Source organism: Cervus elaphus, chromosome 33, assembly GCF_910594005.1.
Source record: "Cervus elaphus chromosome 33, mCerEla1.1, whole genome shotgun sequence".
NCBI lineage: Eukaryota > Metazoa > Chordata > Mammalia > Artiodactyla > Cervidae > Cervus > Cervus elaphus.
The window spans coordinates 39,957,362-39,974,331 of NC_057847.1; the positions used below are offsets into that span (position 1 = coordinate 39,957,362).

General features: G+C 40.9%; 1 protein-coding gene across 10 annotated transcripts in view; it reads right to left on the reverse strand.

The window, feature by feature from the left end:
• Positions 1-16,970, reverse strand: part of TANC1 (tetratricopeptide repeat, ankyrin repeat and coiled-coil containing 1) — a 241,903-nt gene that overhangs the window by 158,887 nt on the left and 66,046 nt on the right. For all 10 annotated transcript variants that reach the window (XM_043894132.1, XM_043894129.1, XM_043894127.1 and 7 more), the window contains one exon: positions 6,243-6,322. In XM_043894132.1, coding sequence (XP_043750067.1) covers positions 6,243-6,303 — 61 coding nt within the window. In that variant the 5' untranslated portion in view covers positions 6,304-6,322. The remainder of the gene's footprint in view (positions 1-6,242; positions 6,323-16,970) is intronic.

The following is a 16,970-nucleotide window of genomic DNA, read 5'->3' on the forward strand; positions in this document are numbered from 1 at the left end:
AAGATGGCAGAAGAACCTTTAGTATCCAAAGTCAATGGCAGAATCAGTATTTGCAGAGAGGAAGTCATGGAAAGAAGCTTCTAGAACATCATTCTCTTGCCTGAGATCAACCAGGAATGGACATGATGTTTTAGAGGGGTTTTGTTTGTTGTTTAAAGTACTATTCAGTTGTCTCTACAAAAAAAACATGTACTGAACAACTAGCAGAAACCAGATGTCAAGCAAGGCGCTTTTGCAGACAGGTTATCTTATTTAACCTGGACAACATGCTTGTAAGTTAACTTAACTAGAAATTCTTAACTAGAAATAACAAAGAAATCTGTCCAAGGTCAAGTTAACAGGGAAGTAAACAAGCTAGGATTTGAATTTGCATCTTCGGATTCCAAAGTCTGTGCTTTTTCTAGACCCTGTGACAGATGAGGGACAACAAACAGAAAACCTGACGAAGGAGCCAATCAAACCAGAGGGAACAGCATTCCCACTCCTACGAATAACCAGCCTGTTCCATTCTGTGTTTAAGTCCTATCCTAACACTTTTAGACAAATTTATTTAAACACTCTGGTAAACAGAAATACAGTATCTTTAGAACTGAATTACTTCTGCTTATTTTGTTGCTTAGGAAACATTTTTGGAGTCACTGAACAACAAGATACCAAATATCCATAGCTCAGCAAGACAGTCACTGTACTAAATTCCTAAATAATAGTCCACAACCACAAAAAAATGGGCAATGCAGCAGAGAATAATCAAAAGCAGCTTCATATTTTCCGGATAAAACAAAGCATCGTTTGTACTCAGGCATTTTTAGAAGGTACCACTGAAAACCAGACTGCAGCCTGGAATGGCTTAAAATACCACATTTAACAATCACATCAATGACTTTTAAACTTTAGAGGCAAACAGCTTCCTTTTACTACAAATTCAAAGTGAAGGATTAGAGGCAAAGCTCATAGATTTAGCACACATACAAGCTTAGGGACTATCCAATGCCTTAATTAACACTATTAATTACAAGTGTATTTAGCTGGGTTTTAATGATGAAGAGGTGAAGGTCAAAATTTTTAAGTTATTTCAAACTAAGACCCCCTGCTGAAAAAAAAAAAACACACCAATAATCAAACAGAAAGGAAAAGCCTAATAAATGATCATTTTGGCATATTAAGCAGCTTTTCCTTCATCAGTCTGTATTTTAATAGAGGCAGCACTACAATTAAAAGTTCACCACACTGCTCTTCTGCCTCAACTTGGAACTACTTCCACACCAATACAGGGAAAGTTGGGAAGTTGGATAGGGCAAGAGACTATGGTTTCAAGTTTGGCAGAGGTCAGAAAGGACAGAGAGGGAGAGGGATTAGCCCTTTCTAGGAGGGCAGGAGGCCTTCCCCATCTAATGCTTCTAGATTGATGCCATTATCTCCAGTGTTAAAAGGGGAGAAAAAAAAAACCACTATCAACAGTGAGATTAGATTATATTACAGATGTTCATTAAAATTAGGTTTCAGAGGGCTTCCCTGGTAGCTCAGTGGTAAAGAATCCACCTACCAACGCAGGAGACATGGGTTCGATCCCTGATCCGGGAAGATCCCACATGCCTTGGAGCAACTAAGCCCACGCACCAGAACTATTGAGGTGGTGCTCTAGATCCCAGGAGCCACAGCTACTGAAGCCCACGTGCCCTAGAGCCCGTGTTCTGCAACAAGAAGCCACCGTAATGAGAAGCCCACACACCACAACTAGAGAGCAGTCCCTGCTCAATGCCACTAGAGAAAAGCTTGCACAGAAGTGAAAACCCAGCACGGCCCAAAATAGATAAATCATTGTTTAAAAATTAGGTTTCCTAACTTGGAGACCAGTAGGGAAAAAGTCCAAAAAACTAGCCATGCCATGTACTCGCTCGGTGGAAGCAGAAGCTATTATGTTATAGTGAGCTGCACGAGATATCCACATTAGTTAGCTTTTGAAGTGGAGGGGGCCTGCAAATGTCTGTGACTGAGAATCCTCCCCAACGTACGTCTTGGTGGAAGGTGAAGTCACCTTGCCCTAGAGAAGCTAAGAAGTCCAAATACACACTTGTTTAGTCTCCCCTACAGCTAGAAAACAGGCATGGGAACCAGATTCAGCCTCTGTCTTTTTTTCATGACAATCTTTTTCTTGTTCACTGAAAAATATAGGTCTGGAGACCTGTATTGCAGGTCTGGAGACAGTCTATTGCATTGCTTTCATACTGTATTTTTTTAACTTTTTATTTTTTATTGGGATATAGCCAATTAACAACGTTGTGATAGCTTCAGGTGAACAGAGAAGGGACTCAGCCATGCGTTTATTAATATATATATCCATTCTCCCTATCTGCCCCAAACTTGCAATTTCTCCTTGACTATTCTCAAGCATTTTCGCTTCTAGGTGAGTTTTCAAATCAACGTGTCAAAACCAAAATAATGGTGGGTACATGTTATTATATACTTGGCCAAATCCACAGAATGCCCAACACCAAGAGTGACCCCTAATGTAAACTATGGACTTTGGGTAATGATGATGTATCATCAGAGGTTCATGAGTTGTAACAAATGTACCTCCCTAATGGGAGAACACTGCCAATGCAGAGCTAAGAATGAGTGGAGGCATGGGTATACAGAAAATTTCTGTGCCTTCCTCTCAATTTTGCTGTGAACCTAAAACTGACTCTCAAAAAACTCACGTCTTTAAAAAGGAAATAGATGGGATTTCACTAGGGATTAAATTGTATGTATAATTTTGTAAGAGCAAGTCAATTTAAAATAATAAATCTGGGGACTTCCCCGGTGGTCCAGTGGTTAAGACTCTGCACTTGCAATGCAGGGGGCATGGGTTCAATCCCTGGGATCCCTAAGATCCCACATGCCATGAAGTGCAGCCAAATAATAGCAGTAGTAGCAATATCAGTAATAATAAGAAATCTGCCCATTAGGGAATACAGTGTTTCTTGCCATTTATTCAGATCTTCTTTTAAGTTCGCCAACAAAGCTTTAGTATTTTCTTCAATATAAAACCTGTACATTTCCTCTTAGGTTGATATATAAAAGTTTGTTTCTATTATAAAATGGGCCTCTTTTCCTATTCATTATCAGTTCTGCTGTACAGAAAAGATATTAATTTCCCATCCTGGTCTTGAAAGAAAAAGTTAAAGTGTAGTCACTCAGTCTCTTGTGATCACCCAACTCTTGTGATCCCATGGACTGTAGCCCGCCAGGCTCCTCTGTCCATGGAATTTTTCAGGTAAGAATACTGGAGTGGGTTACCATTTCCTTCTCCAGGGGATCTTCCAGACCAAGGGATTGAACTTGGGCCACCTGTGTTGTGGGCAGTCTGTATCATCTGAGCCACTAGGGAATCCTGCTCTTATATCCCCTCTAAACTATTAGGTCCAGGTTTGATACCAGTACTCTTAAGAGTTCAGTAATTATTCTTAAATTAAGAAACATTAATGATAGTGACATGATAGATTTCTGATAGTAAAGGTCACTTAGATGTGAGGCGAGAGGCTGCAGACCTATCTCCAGAGAGCTTCAAAATAAAGATAATACCTCATTTGCTTGTTTTAGATCAAGGTTCTAACATAAGAGCAAGGAAAGAAAAAATAGATGTCCTCATCTGGCCCTCTCCACATTATGGTTTAATATTGATTTTTGCTCCCGTAGGCCTGACTCAAGGTCAAGAGAAACTCAGTGTTCCTTTGCACTGGTGGCCTAGTGGGGACAAGAAATGTTCCTTCCCAAAAAGCATTTTAAAGTTTTTAATACCACATTCTCCAAAGTAATTCTATAGCCTCCAGAAAATACTTTTTGCTCAGCTATAAGCATTTCCTAGGTTTAAAAAAAATAATAGAGAATTTTGCTATTTTTAGAGTTGACTCAATGACTTTCAATAACTTCATATCTCACCATATGTAATACTTGAAATATCCTTATATACATATAACTTAAATTTCAACACCTGCCAAAATTTTACCAATAGTTTAAGGACTTTTCAATACTTCTGAAAAAATATTTGTTTCCTTTTGAAGAATACTAAATTTAACTCAGAGATTTTCCAAATTTTCAAAACAGGTTTAACATAAAAGTGTAGTTAAAGACTGTCTGTAAAAAAAAGAAAACTACAAAGGATATGAAAAGCTGAACTTAATATTTTAGACAAATATTTTCTAAATTTCTGTGATTGTGAGTTCAAGCACGTAAAATGAATTTTATTTTGTGTGTGCAACAAAGACTGGTTTAATTGAAAACAGTAGAGCAAAAATTTTCCATATTGCAGCAGATATTATTTCCCAAATTTCAGAGCAGTCTCAGTAGATTAGCCAGCTTTAATTTACAGGGAAACTTAGCTGTGATTTACTTCTATAATGAGAGTTGGCACAGAGTTCAACATAGGAATGGTCAAATTCCAAGTATTTTCCCCAATCATCTTGTGACATAACCATGAAGATTTAAAATTCCATCTGCTTTGTTCCCCAATGGAATACAACCAGGTTCTAGTTAGAAGGAAAAAGGCATACACCATACAGATGTTTTATGAGAAAAGTTCCCATTGCTTTTTCAAGTTGGTTTGCATTAGTGAAAAACCAAAATGTGGGAATTATTATGAAGAAATGATTCAGAAAACACAGTAGTTGTTCTTTAAAGACCAAAGGGGAAAATAAACCCCAAATCATATGCTCTACAACTGGAAAAGTTTCAGACGCAAACAATGTTCACTGTCTGGCCCATCTGAAAGGCAGGGTGTCGAAAATCATTAACACACTGTAATTTCACATGAGTCTGGTATGGGTCACAGAGGATGGTATGGCCTGTTGTGAATGACTCCATTACTTCATAGGGAGTTTTGGCTTGGAGACCCTGGCTCTGAGAAAAATAACCCACTGGTTGGCAGCTCTAGCCCAACAGACAGCTTTAGGATCTAACTTTATCCTGGAAATTACAAAGGCATCTAAAGAAGCAAATAACACAGTTCTTAGGATGAGTGTCAGCTGAGCTGAAACTGGTTAAAAATTTTTTGTTTTAGACAGCTTTTGAAAAACTCAAGAAGAGGTGGTTTTGGTCTTGACCCAGCAGAGGATGAAGAACCACCCACCCGCCCCATAGAAATTATGTGAACTGAAAATTCTCCATAGTAACAATTAATTATTCAAAGCTGGAAGTTGATTTTCTAAAGTTAAGAGCTAACTATGGTCTCCTGTTTCCATTATCAAAGACTGGTCTCTTCTTTGCATCTGCTTAGCCAGACATTAATGAGAAGCTTTTAATGCAATTTTTCAGCAACTTCACAACGAAGTCTCTACTTAGTTAAAGGGAAATTAATAACAGAAAATCCATCTAGGTTCCATATAAACAAAATTTTATAAGTTCACTTATTCTTTTATAGAAACAACACAACAATATTACCAGAAGGCATTACAAGATCTTTCGAATTAGAGTTAACTATAATTCAACTTATTTATATCTTAATAGAAATTAAAACTGTTACTGTTATATACAGTAACTCAGAAAACCAGCCATTCTCCGACACTAGATTAACATGAGTTTACAGAGTGAAATGGCACATTTCAGGGCAATCGATCCACGCTAACAGATTTTTATTGTGCAACACAGGCAGATAACGTAGTTTTCCTGGTAAGTGGTCGCAAAATAACCTTAGAGGACTTTACCACACGGACTGCAGTGTAGAGTCATACAATGACCGCATACGCACCAGAACTCTACAAACAGGAGAGAAATCCAAGCCAAATTAAGTAGCTCTCATCATAATGAAAACTAGCAGCCTGGCAATCAGTGGGGCTACACCTGTTAGGGGGAAAATCTGATACTCAAAAGATGAGGACCAGTCAGCCAGCAGTTGGTCAAACATATAAAATGCAAGCGTGTGTGGGAAAAGAGAAAGGGCTTTCTAGAAACCAAATTCCTAGACACACCTGCTCTCCCTCAATGTCTATAGTTCTGCCTCTGGATCTGAATGAAATGATAAAATTATGACCCTTACAAGTCTTCAGGGAAAGGATTTGATTCATAAGCCAATCTCAATTTTCAAAGTCCCCTCCCAGAAGAAAGCACAGAAATCCATTCAGCTTCTCATGGCCTCCTGGATGCTGTTTGTTCTAACCCGTATCACTTCTCGGATCCATTCCCAAGGCGACAGCAGCCTGGATGAAGCAGGGCCTTTCGGACTCACACGACCATGCTTGCAGCTCAACTCCATCTTGGACACATACCTGTTTCCTTCTTGCTTCCCTTTCCTCCCTCTCGGCTCTTCTTCAGCACAGCCTTTAACATTTTCAACACTCCTTTGCTTCTAAAGAGAAGAGGAGGGGAAGGAAGAGGAATTAAGGATTATAAATTGGAACTGAACTTGCATACTGACACAAAAGGCAACTTGTCTTCAAACAAACAGATCACTTAGGATAATAAAGGTAACTTGAATTTTACATTAATTTTCTGTGAATAAACTAACATGGGGAACTAAAGGCTAAAGACACAGAATGTTTTATAACACTGAATGAAGTGATCAGGAGGTCACTGTCTTTTTATAAAAGTAGGAAAAAAAAAACCCACAATGGTGCGTTCTCAGCATTCCACATCTAATTAAGGTTATGAGGCTAAATCTGGACACATTACTGTAAGATGTCTGGCATAGGAATGTGGGTCTCCCCCTGTTCATGAAAAGAAAACATTAAGACAGAATCAAAAAGATAACGGTTAAGAAGGAAGCTACATGGTAAAAGGCATGTTTTACAGGTGCTACTGATTATATAACCATAAGGAAAACATTTTGGAAGGCTAATCAGAATAAAACATAACTGAAAAACATTTGGAAAATAAATACAGTGGGAACACTTTTCAACCCTGATGCCAGGGGATCTGATCAAATAGCACACACTGCAATGGGTTTTTACCACACATAGTTATAGGACTTTGGAGGTGGGGGTGGGGAGGTAAGGAGAACAGGCCTGTGGCTGAATCCCTTAAATAATGAGCTGTATTTTTTAAGCAGGGTTATATTGAGCACATAAAAACAACACAATGGCGCAGGCCTAAGATGAAACACAAAACCACCCCTCCAGCAAGAGACAGACAAAAGGACCTTTATTTTGTCAGTTGGGCTTCCTTAGCTCTCTCCCCTCCACTAACTCAGATGAGATGGCCAGACAACCACAACAGTAACAAATCTGAGTGGGTTGTGTTACCATCACACCCTTGTTAACACGCTAAGGAGAGGCAGGAAGGAGGAGGCAAGCAGCTTGCTGCTGAAGCGAAAGCAGAGAGGGGACAGACAACTCTTCTGCCGAAGTATCTGCCTCGTGAGCACCAATGCTTCCAAAGGCCTCAGTGTAACACCCCACACAAGCGCACACCACCCCAGAGTTGATTCGAGGTTTTCCACTGAGAGGGAGGAAGAGTCCCAAAGTGCTGCCATGTACAACATGAGCACACAGGGTGACCTTTCTTATCATCGGGTCTGGGCCTGTATTTATTTTTCCAAGCCTTTTGTTTTCCTGATGAAGAAACAGAGACCCTGGGAGGCCAACTCGCCCAGGGGTCACACAGCTAATTAACAGTAGGGCCAGAATCTAAACAGCAGACTCCCAGCAAGGGTCCCCCCTCCTTCCAAGGCGCTGGCCTCTCTGCTCCGTGCAATGAAAGCTTTGGACAACAGCAATCAAACCAGCAAAAAAATTACCAACCAACCAACCAACCTGAAAGATACTAGGAAGAAAATATTTTAAGCAGCATTTGGAGAATGCCACAGTGAAACTTATTGAGGGATAAATCATCTTCCAGAAAAAAAGTCTTTACACACAAAAGGGGCATGGCTTAGAGCCTAATTCTTTTTTAAAAAGCTACTTGAATGGATCCTTGTGAAAAGACATGGGTTTCATGACGTGCAAGCTCTGAATTTGGAAGTGGGCCACAGCGTGCTTCCATAGGGGAACTGTGGAAGCACAGATTTCTCTTGACAGTCATGCTTGAAGGAAACAATGCAAAATGTTGAGGCATTAAAAAAAAAAAAAAAGGTAGGCAAAATTAGATAATAATACATGCCTGGTAAGCACAGACATTTTCTTTTCCAAATTAAAAAACAAATCAAATCAATCAACCTTCAAGGTTTGTCATTTAGCAAATATTAAAGTAATAAGACAAAGACAATTATCGACGGAGCCTTGCCAGCAGAGCTTGGCCAAGGTCCTTATGAAACTTTTCCCCGTGTTTTCCTGGATCACTGAACAGCTCAGGCCCCATTGTGGTGGTGAAGCTGCCCCTGATTAACCACCCAGGTCTCCACCAATCCACAACAGATCTACACACCTTTTGGAATACACGTCCCACAGGCTAGGGACTCTAAGACAGGGAGTTGGGCATCCCATCTCACGTACCTTAGACACCTATTTCAGGTACCTATTTCAGCTGTTTTCAGGAGAGTCACATCTTCCATTTCAGTGGTCTCCAATGAAGAAGCTATCAAATATCTGCTATAAGTTTTTCTCCCAGTTCTTGCTTCCCCCCCCTAAATAGTAATAACTCAACGGAAAGAGCCTACATTTATATTCTAAATGATATGCAAACTGCAACATGGAGAAATTTTGATTATGTGTGTGTGCATGCTCAGTCGCTCAGCTGTGTCCAACTCTTTGCGACCCCAAGGACTGTAGCCCGCCAGACTCCTCTGTCCATGAAAAATTTCCAAGCAACAATACTAGAGTGGATTGCCATTTCCTACTCCAGGGGATCTTCCCAACCCAGGAGTCGAAACCATGTCTCCTGCATTGGCAAGCAGATTCTTAACCACTGTGCCATCTGGGAAGCCCCCCTTAAATGACTCTATCTGAGTGAAAAATTAAGGACCCCTCCCAGCCCCCATACACACATAAGCTGGAAAGGAAAAAAGGAAAACTGCTCCCGGAGGGCTAAATTCTGAAATTGACACAGATCAGAGTAGAGCTATGCAAAGTCCCACTTAGTCACGGCCCAGAAGATGTAACTGGAACTGGACATACATCAACAGACCATTTAAACACTGAGCCCATCTGAAGCAAGGTGGTCAGAAACAGCAGGAGCAGTAACAGGCTGGTGGGGCCCACATGAGCAGGATCATCCAGAGGAGATTCTCTGCACACCAGAGAGTACCTATGAATTCATAAGTACATACCCCCCACATCCAGAAACAGACCCTCCAGGCTGTGGTACCCAGTGCTATTTAACACTGGCATCACAACTACTTTCCCTTTTTCTGATTCTGTTCTCGCTGAGCAGGGCCTCATAATCTGACTTTTTAACCTAACAATGGTGGAGGAGAGTGTGCTGGCTCTGGTCAACCCAACATAACCGCCTAGCTTGTTGGCAGATATGACTCTGGGAATAAATTAATAAACCAGTGTTCTGGCTCGAAACAAAAGCTCTCATGAGAAAGAGTTCTGCCAAAGGGAGTCACTTTGCCAAGTACCATCTATTTAAGACAAAGAATATTAAGTTTCTGATTCCAATTTGAGGACTAAAAAAAAAAAAAAAGACAATGGATAAATTCTCGAATGCAAATGCGACCATGAAGCAATCTTATGAGAGCAGCTACAGGGCTCTTCCTGAATGACACCTTCTGCATCACCTCCCTTCCTGTAGCAACTTCAACTACTGTCACTGTTCATCTAAAAAGGGTGAGCACTGGCTGCTACAGAAGTGAATCACACAGAAATCATGCAAACCAGCCTTCCAGGCACAGTAATTCAGAACCAAATGATTAAATAATAAGCCCAACACCCAGAAAAGAAATTGCCAGAAAAAAAAGAAATTGCCAGAAGTTATCAAGTTCCTGCTAAATTAAAAGATCATACATGTAAGGATGTACTTATAAACAAGCATGATAGGATAAAATAAGAAATATTGTCCTTTTTCACTTTACTGTATCATAGATCGAGTCACCGGTATAACAAAAAAAAAACAATGGCCAAACAGAATCCCTCAATTTCTGCCCCATGAAAACCTTAGCTTCTATCACACAAGTAGTATAAACATATGGTCGGATATAAATATTTAAAAATAAATATTGGAAAAAGTGGAGAACTTTAGTCCTCATTTCTTTATATATTTTTGAGGAAGAGAGAAAAGACCAGCCTCTGGGTCACAACAACTGAAATTATCTAACAAGAGAAAATTTCCTATAATGTTCATTTAAAAGAAAATAAAATGAGCATATGACATTATCTTCAACGATCTGAAGTCACCCAGATTTTCTTGTTTTTCTACTATCATTCAACATCAAAGTTTCCCAAATGCCACAGATTCTTCCTTTTAAAACTCAGGAAGTTAAATCAACTATTTAGTTTACTTTTACTTCTCAGATTTCTCCTTTAACACATAAACTCTTTGGAGATAGGCATAATGTCTCCATGTTACATGTTAAATAAGCATTCTGCACAGTGATTACAATGGTATATAAAATATAATAAAAGTTATCCTAAATTAAAGTGAGATGATTTCAAAACAAGACAAAAACCTATTTCAGTCTGCAATCCCAACGGCAGTATCATAAACATGACCACTTTGTCTGAAATTGTAAAGTAATACCAGCCTCCAAACCTTCCTCTTCTGGAGTGCCATACTGCCTATTTACATTATTTCAAGTCGAATCCATGAGCTGAGGGCGGGGACTATGTTTATTCTTTAATAGATACAAACAGAAGCCGGAACACAGTCTTCGCACCCACTCTGTTCTCAGTATTTGTTGACAGATTTAACTAGGCTGCAATGAACACAGATGAGCTATTTCCTCCAAATCAAGCAATTAACCAACATTTATAGCAGTTTATAAATTACAAAGAACATTCCTATATATTTTCATTTGCAAAGAATGCAAAAAAACTCAGTTAAATCCATGAGATACTTGGGAGGAAAATGCTGCATTTTACAATACCCTTTCATGTCCACACCTGAATCAGCCTTAAAATCTCAAGATAATAAAACCTTATCCAGTTATCCTGGACACCTAAACATACACTCTTTGCTCACTCCATGGAAAGGGACTTCTTGCATCAAACCATCTACCTGACCTCACAGCAAAGCAGTCTGAGAAGGTGACTTCATTCTTAAGTCAATTTAAATAAAGCCAGAGTAGCAACAGTTACAAGTGAAACACTGGAAAGTAAGACATGCATGCTCATTAAGAAAAAAAAAAATTTTTTTTTAATTTCAGAGAAAAGAGACATCAAATATATCCTCAATTTTAAGGACTGAAAAATTTTTCAACCTAATAAGATTTAAGACTCACCTAACACAATAGTCATGACATTCATAGGACTGCCTGTAGAACTTTCCTTTACATTGGCAACTTTTACTATTTATCAAAAGAAAGGAAATGGGTGACAGTGGTGATGGGGGGGATGGTGTCTAAAGCAGCCTACAGGATAAAGAATACAGAAGAGAGCAAGCTAGAGAAAACGAAGTAGAATAGAGACCACGAAAGGAAACAAAGAGCTCTGCTAGAGGAGGAGCTGGCTGCTGCTGGAAACTCATGGAAAACTGTATTGTTAATAGAAGCTTCCTGAAAGCAAGAGCCATATCTTGACGACATTCTTTTAGAGTTCCCAGGAGGCTGGGGAGAAAACCAACCCTTGACGAATACTTGAAATTCCAGGAGGTCTCTCTCACATTTTTCCCCACTCTGGCTAGTAGAGAAAACCTAGGAATCAGGAGACCTGACCCTGGCACTGTGATAGGAAACAAACCACTGAACATCTCTAGGATGCAGATGCTTCGTCCAGGAAAGTTGCAGGAAAAGAGAAGGGGTTATTGATCAAGAAATCAGAAAGCAATTGTGATGATAAGTTAAAATAGTGGCCTTTCATATGGCTTAACATGCAGAGCTGGGGAAAAAGAGATAAAGCACAGGCAAATGATGCCCTAAGACACAACAGACCTAACCATTTGGTCCTCTTTATTTGAAGTCATTCTACAAACTCTACCTCTAATTCTGCTGTTCTTTAAAGTTAGGTTTGTCTTAGGCAAAAAGACGTCAGGTTTGAGTACGAGTTATTAAAAGGAAAGTAAATTTACAGTCACAAGTAATGTGAATTTAAAAGAGATCTGGGGGAAAACAAAACAAAACAAAGAGTTCTGGGCATGAAGTTTGAACTCAGATGCTTAAGTTCTGATGCACCAAATTCAGTGCAAATTCCCTATTAGATCAAAGTCATTTTCAACCTCTATTTAAAATACTCTGTAGAAAGATATACAAGTTGTTTTGAGAAACATGTCTTTAAAAATCTGAGTCTCCTAAGCTAGTATTTCATGTTGCTAAAAAATTACTACATACAAGCTTGTTTAAAGAAGTTTTCATTTTGATAACACTTGGCAGAAGAGAAATCTTACTTTTGGAAGAAAATATGAAGAAGTTACCTGCTTCTGGCTACAAGAGCCATTTTCCTATATTGTGAAGAGATTTGTTTCATTCAACTTTGAATACCATCCCCTTCATACAATCTTCCCAGGCCATGACAGTCAAAAGGTACCTTTAATTCCACACCTCACTTTGTACTATCAATCAAAATCACAGTGAAAAATGTTGAACTCTACAAATCTCCCATGGCACCTAAAATGTACCTTACATGTAACAAACACCAAGTAAGTCTCCCTAAATGAAAGAACAGTGGGGTTGTTATGGAGAGGAAATAAAAATCAATAGCAATTCTCTCCCACAACAGATTTGGGCTAATAATCTAAGAATTCTTCTGTTACCAAGTACCAATTTCCAAGTTTATGGACAAAGTTATTTGACTTACACACGATGAATAGCACATTCCCATGGCAGGATCTGCTATGTTATCAGGCTTTCAGAAGCACCAGCTGCAGGTAGGTTTTATTTTGGGATTTTATTTTTTTTTATTTTGGGATTTTAAATATACACACAGAAGGGATAAGAACAACAACAGAGAAGCCAAAACCTGAAATCAATATTCTGCCTCAAACTAGGAAAGGCTCAGATAGGGAAATACCAAGTGCAGCTGCTGCTAAGTCGCTTCAGTCGTGTCAGACTCTGGGCAACTCCATAGACGGCAGCCCACCAGGCTCCGCCGTCCCTGGGATTCTCCAGGCAAGATCACTGGAGGGGGTTGCCATTTCCTTCTCCAATGCATGAAAGTGAAAAGTGAAAGTGAAGTTGCTCAGTCATGTCTGACTCTTCATGACCCCATGGACTGCAGCCTAGCAGGTTCCTCCGTCCATGGGATTTTCCAGGCAAGAATACCGGAGTGGGTTGTCATTGCCTTCTCCGAACCAAGTGCAGAGTTCCTGGCAATTACCATTATGCCTCCCAGGCCAATGGTTCTCATGCGGGATGGAGCACAAGCCTTGCAGAAAGCCCCTGCTCACCTAGAAGCTTCACCCAGGTGCTCCCCAACCAGGCACCTGCCTCCCAACCTAACAGCACGACACTACCTAACTAGAGAACAAAGTAACTGTGACATTATTACCATCACCACCCCCATCCAGATGGCCAGAGATATTTAATTTATTAGCGAAAGAAAAGGCATTTCACAAGCCCACTTCAAAAATCTATTTCAAAAGCTTCCGCTTAGAAGCCTTCCTGGTCTTATTTTATTTGCTTGCCTACCTGCCTCCTCCACTAGGCTGTGGGTCTCTGAATGGTCAGACCCTGCCAAGCTTCACCAGCACAGTTTTCTCACTTCAATATCAATGGATGTATAAGAGAGGAACACAATCTTAATCCATCTCTAATTCTCAAAGGGAAAAACTGTACCTCAAAACACATTGCCAGACTAATAAATTTAAGTAAATGTGATCTCCTTGTTTAAAACGCAAGGCCCTGCGCATCAGAGGAACTTGTCCTGACTCTCCTAAGACAGGGTTACAACCCGATTTTCCAACTACAGAATAAGCACTGGGCTAGATGTTTCATTCTGGACACATTCCTGAGTCTCCTCTCTGTGCCAATCAAAGAGGAGCGCAAAGTATAATATGTTGGAGGGGGAAGACAACATCATCACCAAACATGGGCAGGAAGCCACAAGTCAAGGCCTCCCTTTTCTCTGTAAAGTGAAACTGAACTATGAGAGGAGCAGAGATGGTCCAGAGTAGCCCCTGTAGGGAAGAGGAAGGCAAGCACAAGATTTAAAGGACAGCTCAGCAGTTCTGATTGCCCAATCAAGAGCAAGACACGGCACCAAACAACGCAAGTGTGCAATTCCATCCTCCGATGGTCAGCCCCGAGGAAGAACCATCCAGAGGACGAGAGGTTTGATCGGCCGTCCGGTGTTAGCAGCTCAAATACAACAAGAGTGGTCGGGGTGCTCATACAAGAGTACCCCGAGTGGTGTGCCACGGAAGTGAGGCTGGCCAGGAAGCAAGTGGAGCCCTGAGAAGGACAGCCAGGGAGAACAGGGATGGTGTTTCAGAGAGATCAAAGAGCAAATACAGAGGGAATAAGTGAAAGGAGAGGCTAAACAGAGGCTGTCTGATCCTCTTAATTTTAAATTCTTGGATATGGAACAATTCCAGACACTGTTAAAGCCCACATGACAGCCAGCAGCACGGTTCACTGGAGTGGAACGTCCTCAAGTGAGGGTCGGAAGCAGAGAAGTCAAGGAACTTGATTCTTGGCCTGGGAAAGGGCCATTCAGATGCTCCCTGCAGTAAGGGAGGCAAGGTTAAGGATATCAACTACCACCCTAACAGCCAGTATTTACCAAAGTCTTTACTATATATCAGGTTTCCCTGGTAGCTTAGCTGGTAAAGAATCCGCCAACAATGCAGGAGAGACCCCGGTTCGATTTCTGAGTTGGGAAGATCCCTGGAGAAGGGAATGGCTACCCAGTCCAGTATTCTGGCCTGGAGAATTCCACGGACAGAGGAGCCTGGCAGGCTTCAGCCCATGGGGTTACAAAGAGTCAGACACGACTGAGTGACTTTCACTTTCCTTTCTTTACTGTATATCAGTTAAGTGGAAGAGTTTTATATTCTTCAGCAACCTCATTTTTAAAATCTTTAAAAAATCATCTATGGGACAGTCTCACTGATTCCTTTTTATAAACAAGAACGCAAAGGCTGAGAGAGATGAACAATTTGCCCAAGGCTACACAATTCATAAAGGTGAAGCTGGGACTTGAATCCAGCTCTGACTCGAAAGCTCAGGCTCTGAATTGCTACCTCCAAAGTCCTCAATGAACCAGGGAGAGGGGAGCTAGGAAGGTGACCAGGAAAACACAGAACACAAGTCTCAAAGACAAAGTGGCTTTTGCATGAGGATGACAAAGTATAGCTGTTATGGATCCAGCCGAGGAGAGCTGGGGGAAAAGCCAATGCCAGGCCACAGTGGCCAGGAGGCCACAGCCCGTGCAGCAACACCTAGGGTGTGGCGATGAAGCTCCGTCTCTGCATGTGGTCCCACCCTTTCTCACACAGCTCCACGGACGGTGTGACCAGACCACAGGACGCTGTCCTGTGTGAGGTTTAGGGCAACTGGAGACCCCAGTCCCAATCCTCATAAAAGCGATTAGCTCCTTAACGGCCGCCCTCTGATTACATCTTCTCTTTTCCCTTCTCCCTCCTGTGGAGTTTTCTACTTATATCATACAACAGAGTTATGAAAAGCAACTCACATGGGCCACCTTCTTGATGTGTGACAATGACAGCTCCCTGAGTAAAGGTTGGAGGCATCACGTTATTAACTAAATGACCTTGGGCAAGTTATTTCGCCTTTCACGGGCTCATCTGTCTAATAGGAACACTGCTTCCCTTCCCATTTGACAGGGTAATATCAAGTCTCTTCCACCTCTAGGTGCTATCACTGCAAAGGGGAAGCTTTATTTCTTGTTCATAGGGCCACTGTAATCACAGCAGCTGATAAACCATCACCACAGATGAAAAAGGAACTCCTCTAAGGAGTCTATGGCATGGGCTGATGATAAGTCTTTAGTATGAAAGGAGAAGAGATCCTGAAGACATGTCAGAAAGTCCATTTTTTTCCAGAAAGTGTTAAAAGGCACTCAATCAATCAGTGCCAGCTGAATGAAGCCTGGTATTATAAATCTAAAGAAATTAAATTTTTTAAATTGCACTGCATCTGGCCTCAAAGTGAAAAAGGTCAGACAACTTCAAAGATGCCCTATGAAAGGCAGCTATTCATTACACCAAGATCTTTTGCTCATGGCAATGACAGACAGATCTTAAGCTTCAGAATATAAGACGTCAAAATCCCTCCTCTGCTTCTGTCAGTGCTTGCTATGATGCTCTGAACAAGGTTATAACCTTCCCAGGACCTAATTTCATTACGTTGGGCGTTCTCAAAAACCATGTATTTTTTTTTTTTTTCAGACTCCCTCAGGTGATTCTGATGTACAGCCAGGAACACACATTTAGGACTAATTATATTCCAGGCCCTGCTCTCAGCACTTTATATATATAATCATTTAATCCTCACAACAGCCCTCTACAGAAGGTGCTATCAGTATCTCCATTCTACTGGGGCACAGAGAAGCTGGGACTTGCCCAGAGTCGTGAAGCTCACAAGGGCCCATCCAGGCAGCTGGGCTCCAGAGCCTGACCATGTAGTCCTATCCCAGGCCTCCTTTTTGAATAAAAGCGAGAGAGTAGCTCCCAGGGGCCTGGTGAGGTGGTGAAACAGACAAAACTGTCAAACAGGGGGGACAAATCATCTTTGGACGCACACACACCTGCCACCCTCACTGTAGCATCTCAAGCCTCAAATCTTTCTTGGAAAAGAAAATCTACCTCTACCTCTTATCTTGAAAAAGACACCTACTGTCCACTCCCTCAAGTTCTGCTAGGCACCCAATCAGAGTTATTTCAAACTACTGTGTTGTCGATATGTATGATCTGGAGGCATCACACAGGATACATGCAAAAAAAATGAGCACACTCAAGTCATGAGCTCACAGGTGGAAAACACTGGGAGATGGGCCATACTGTTGATTAAG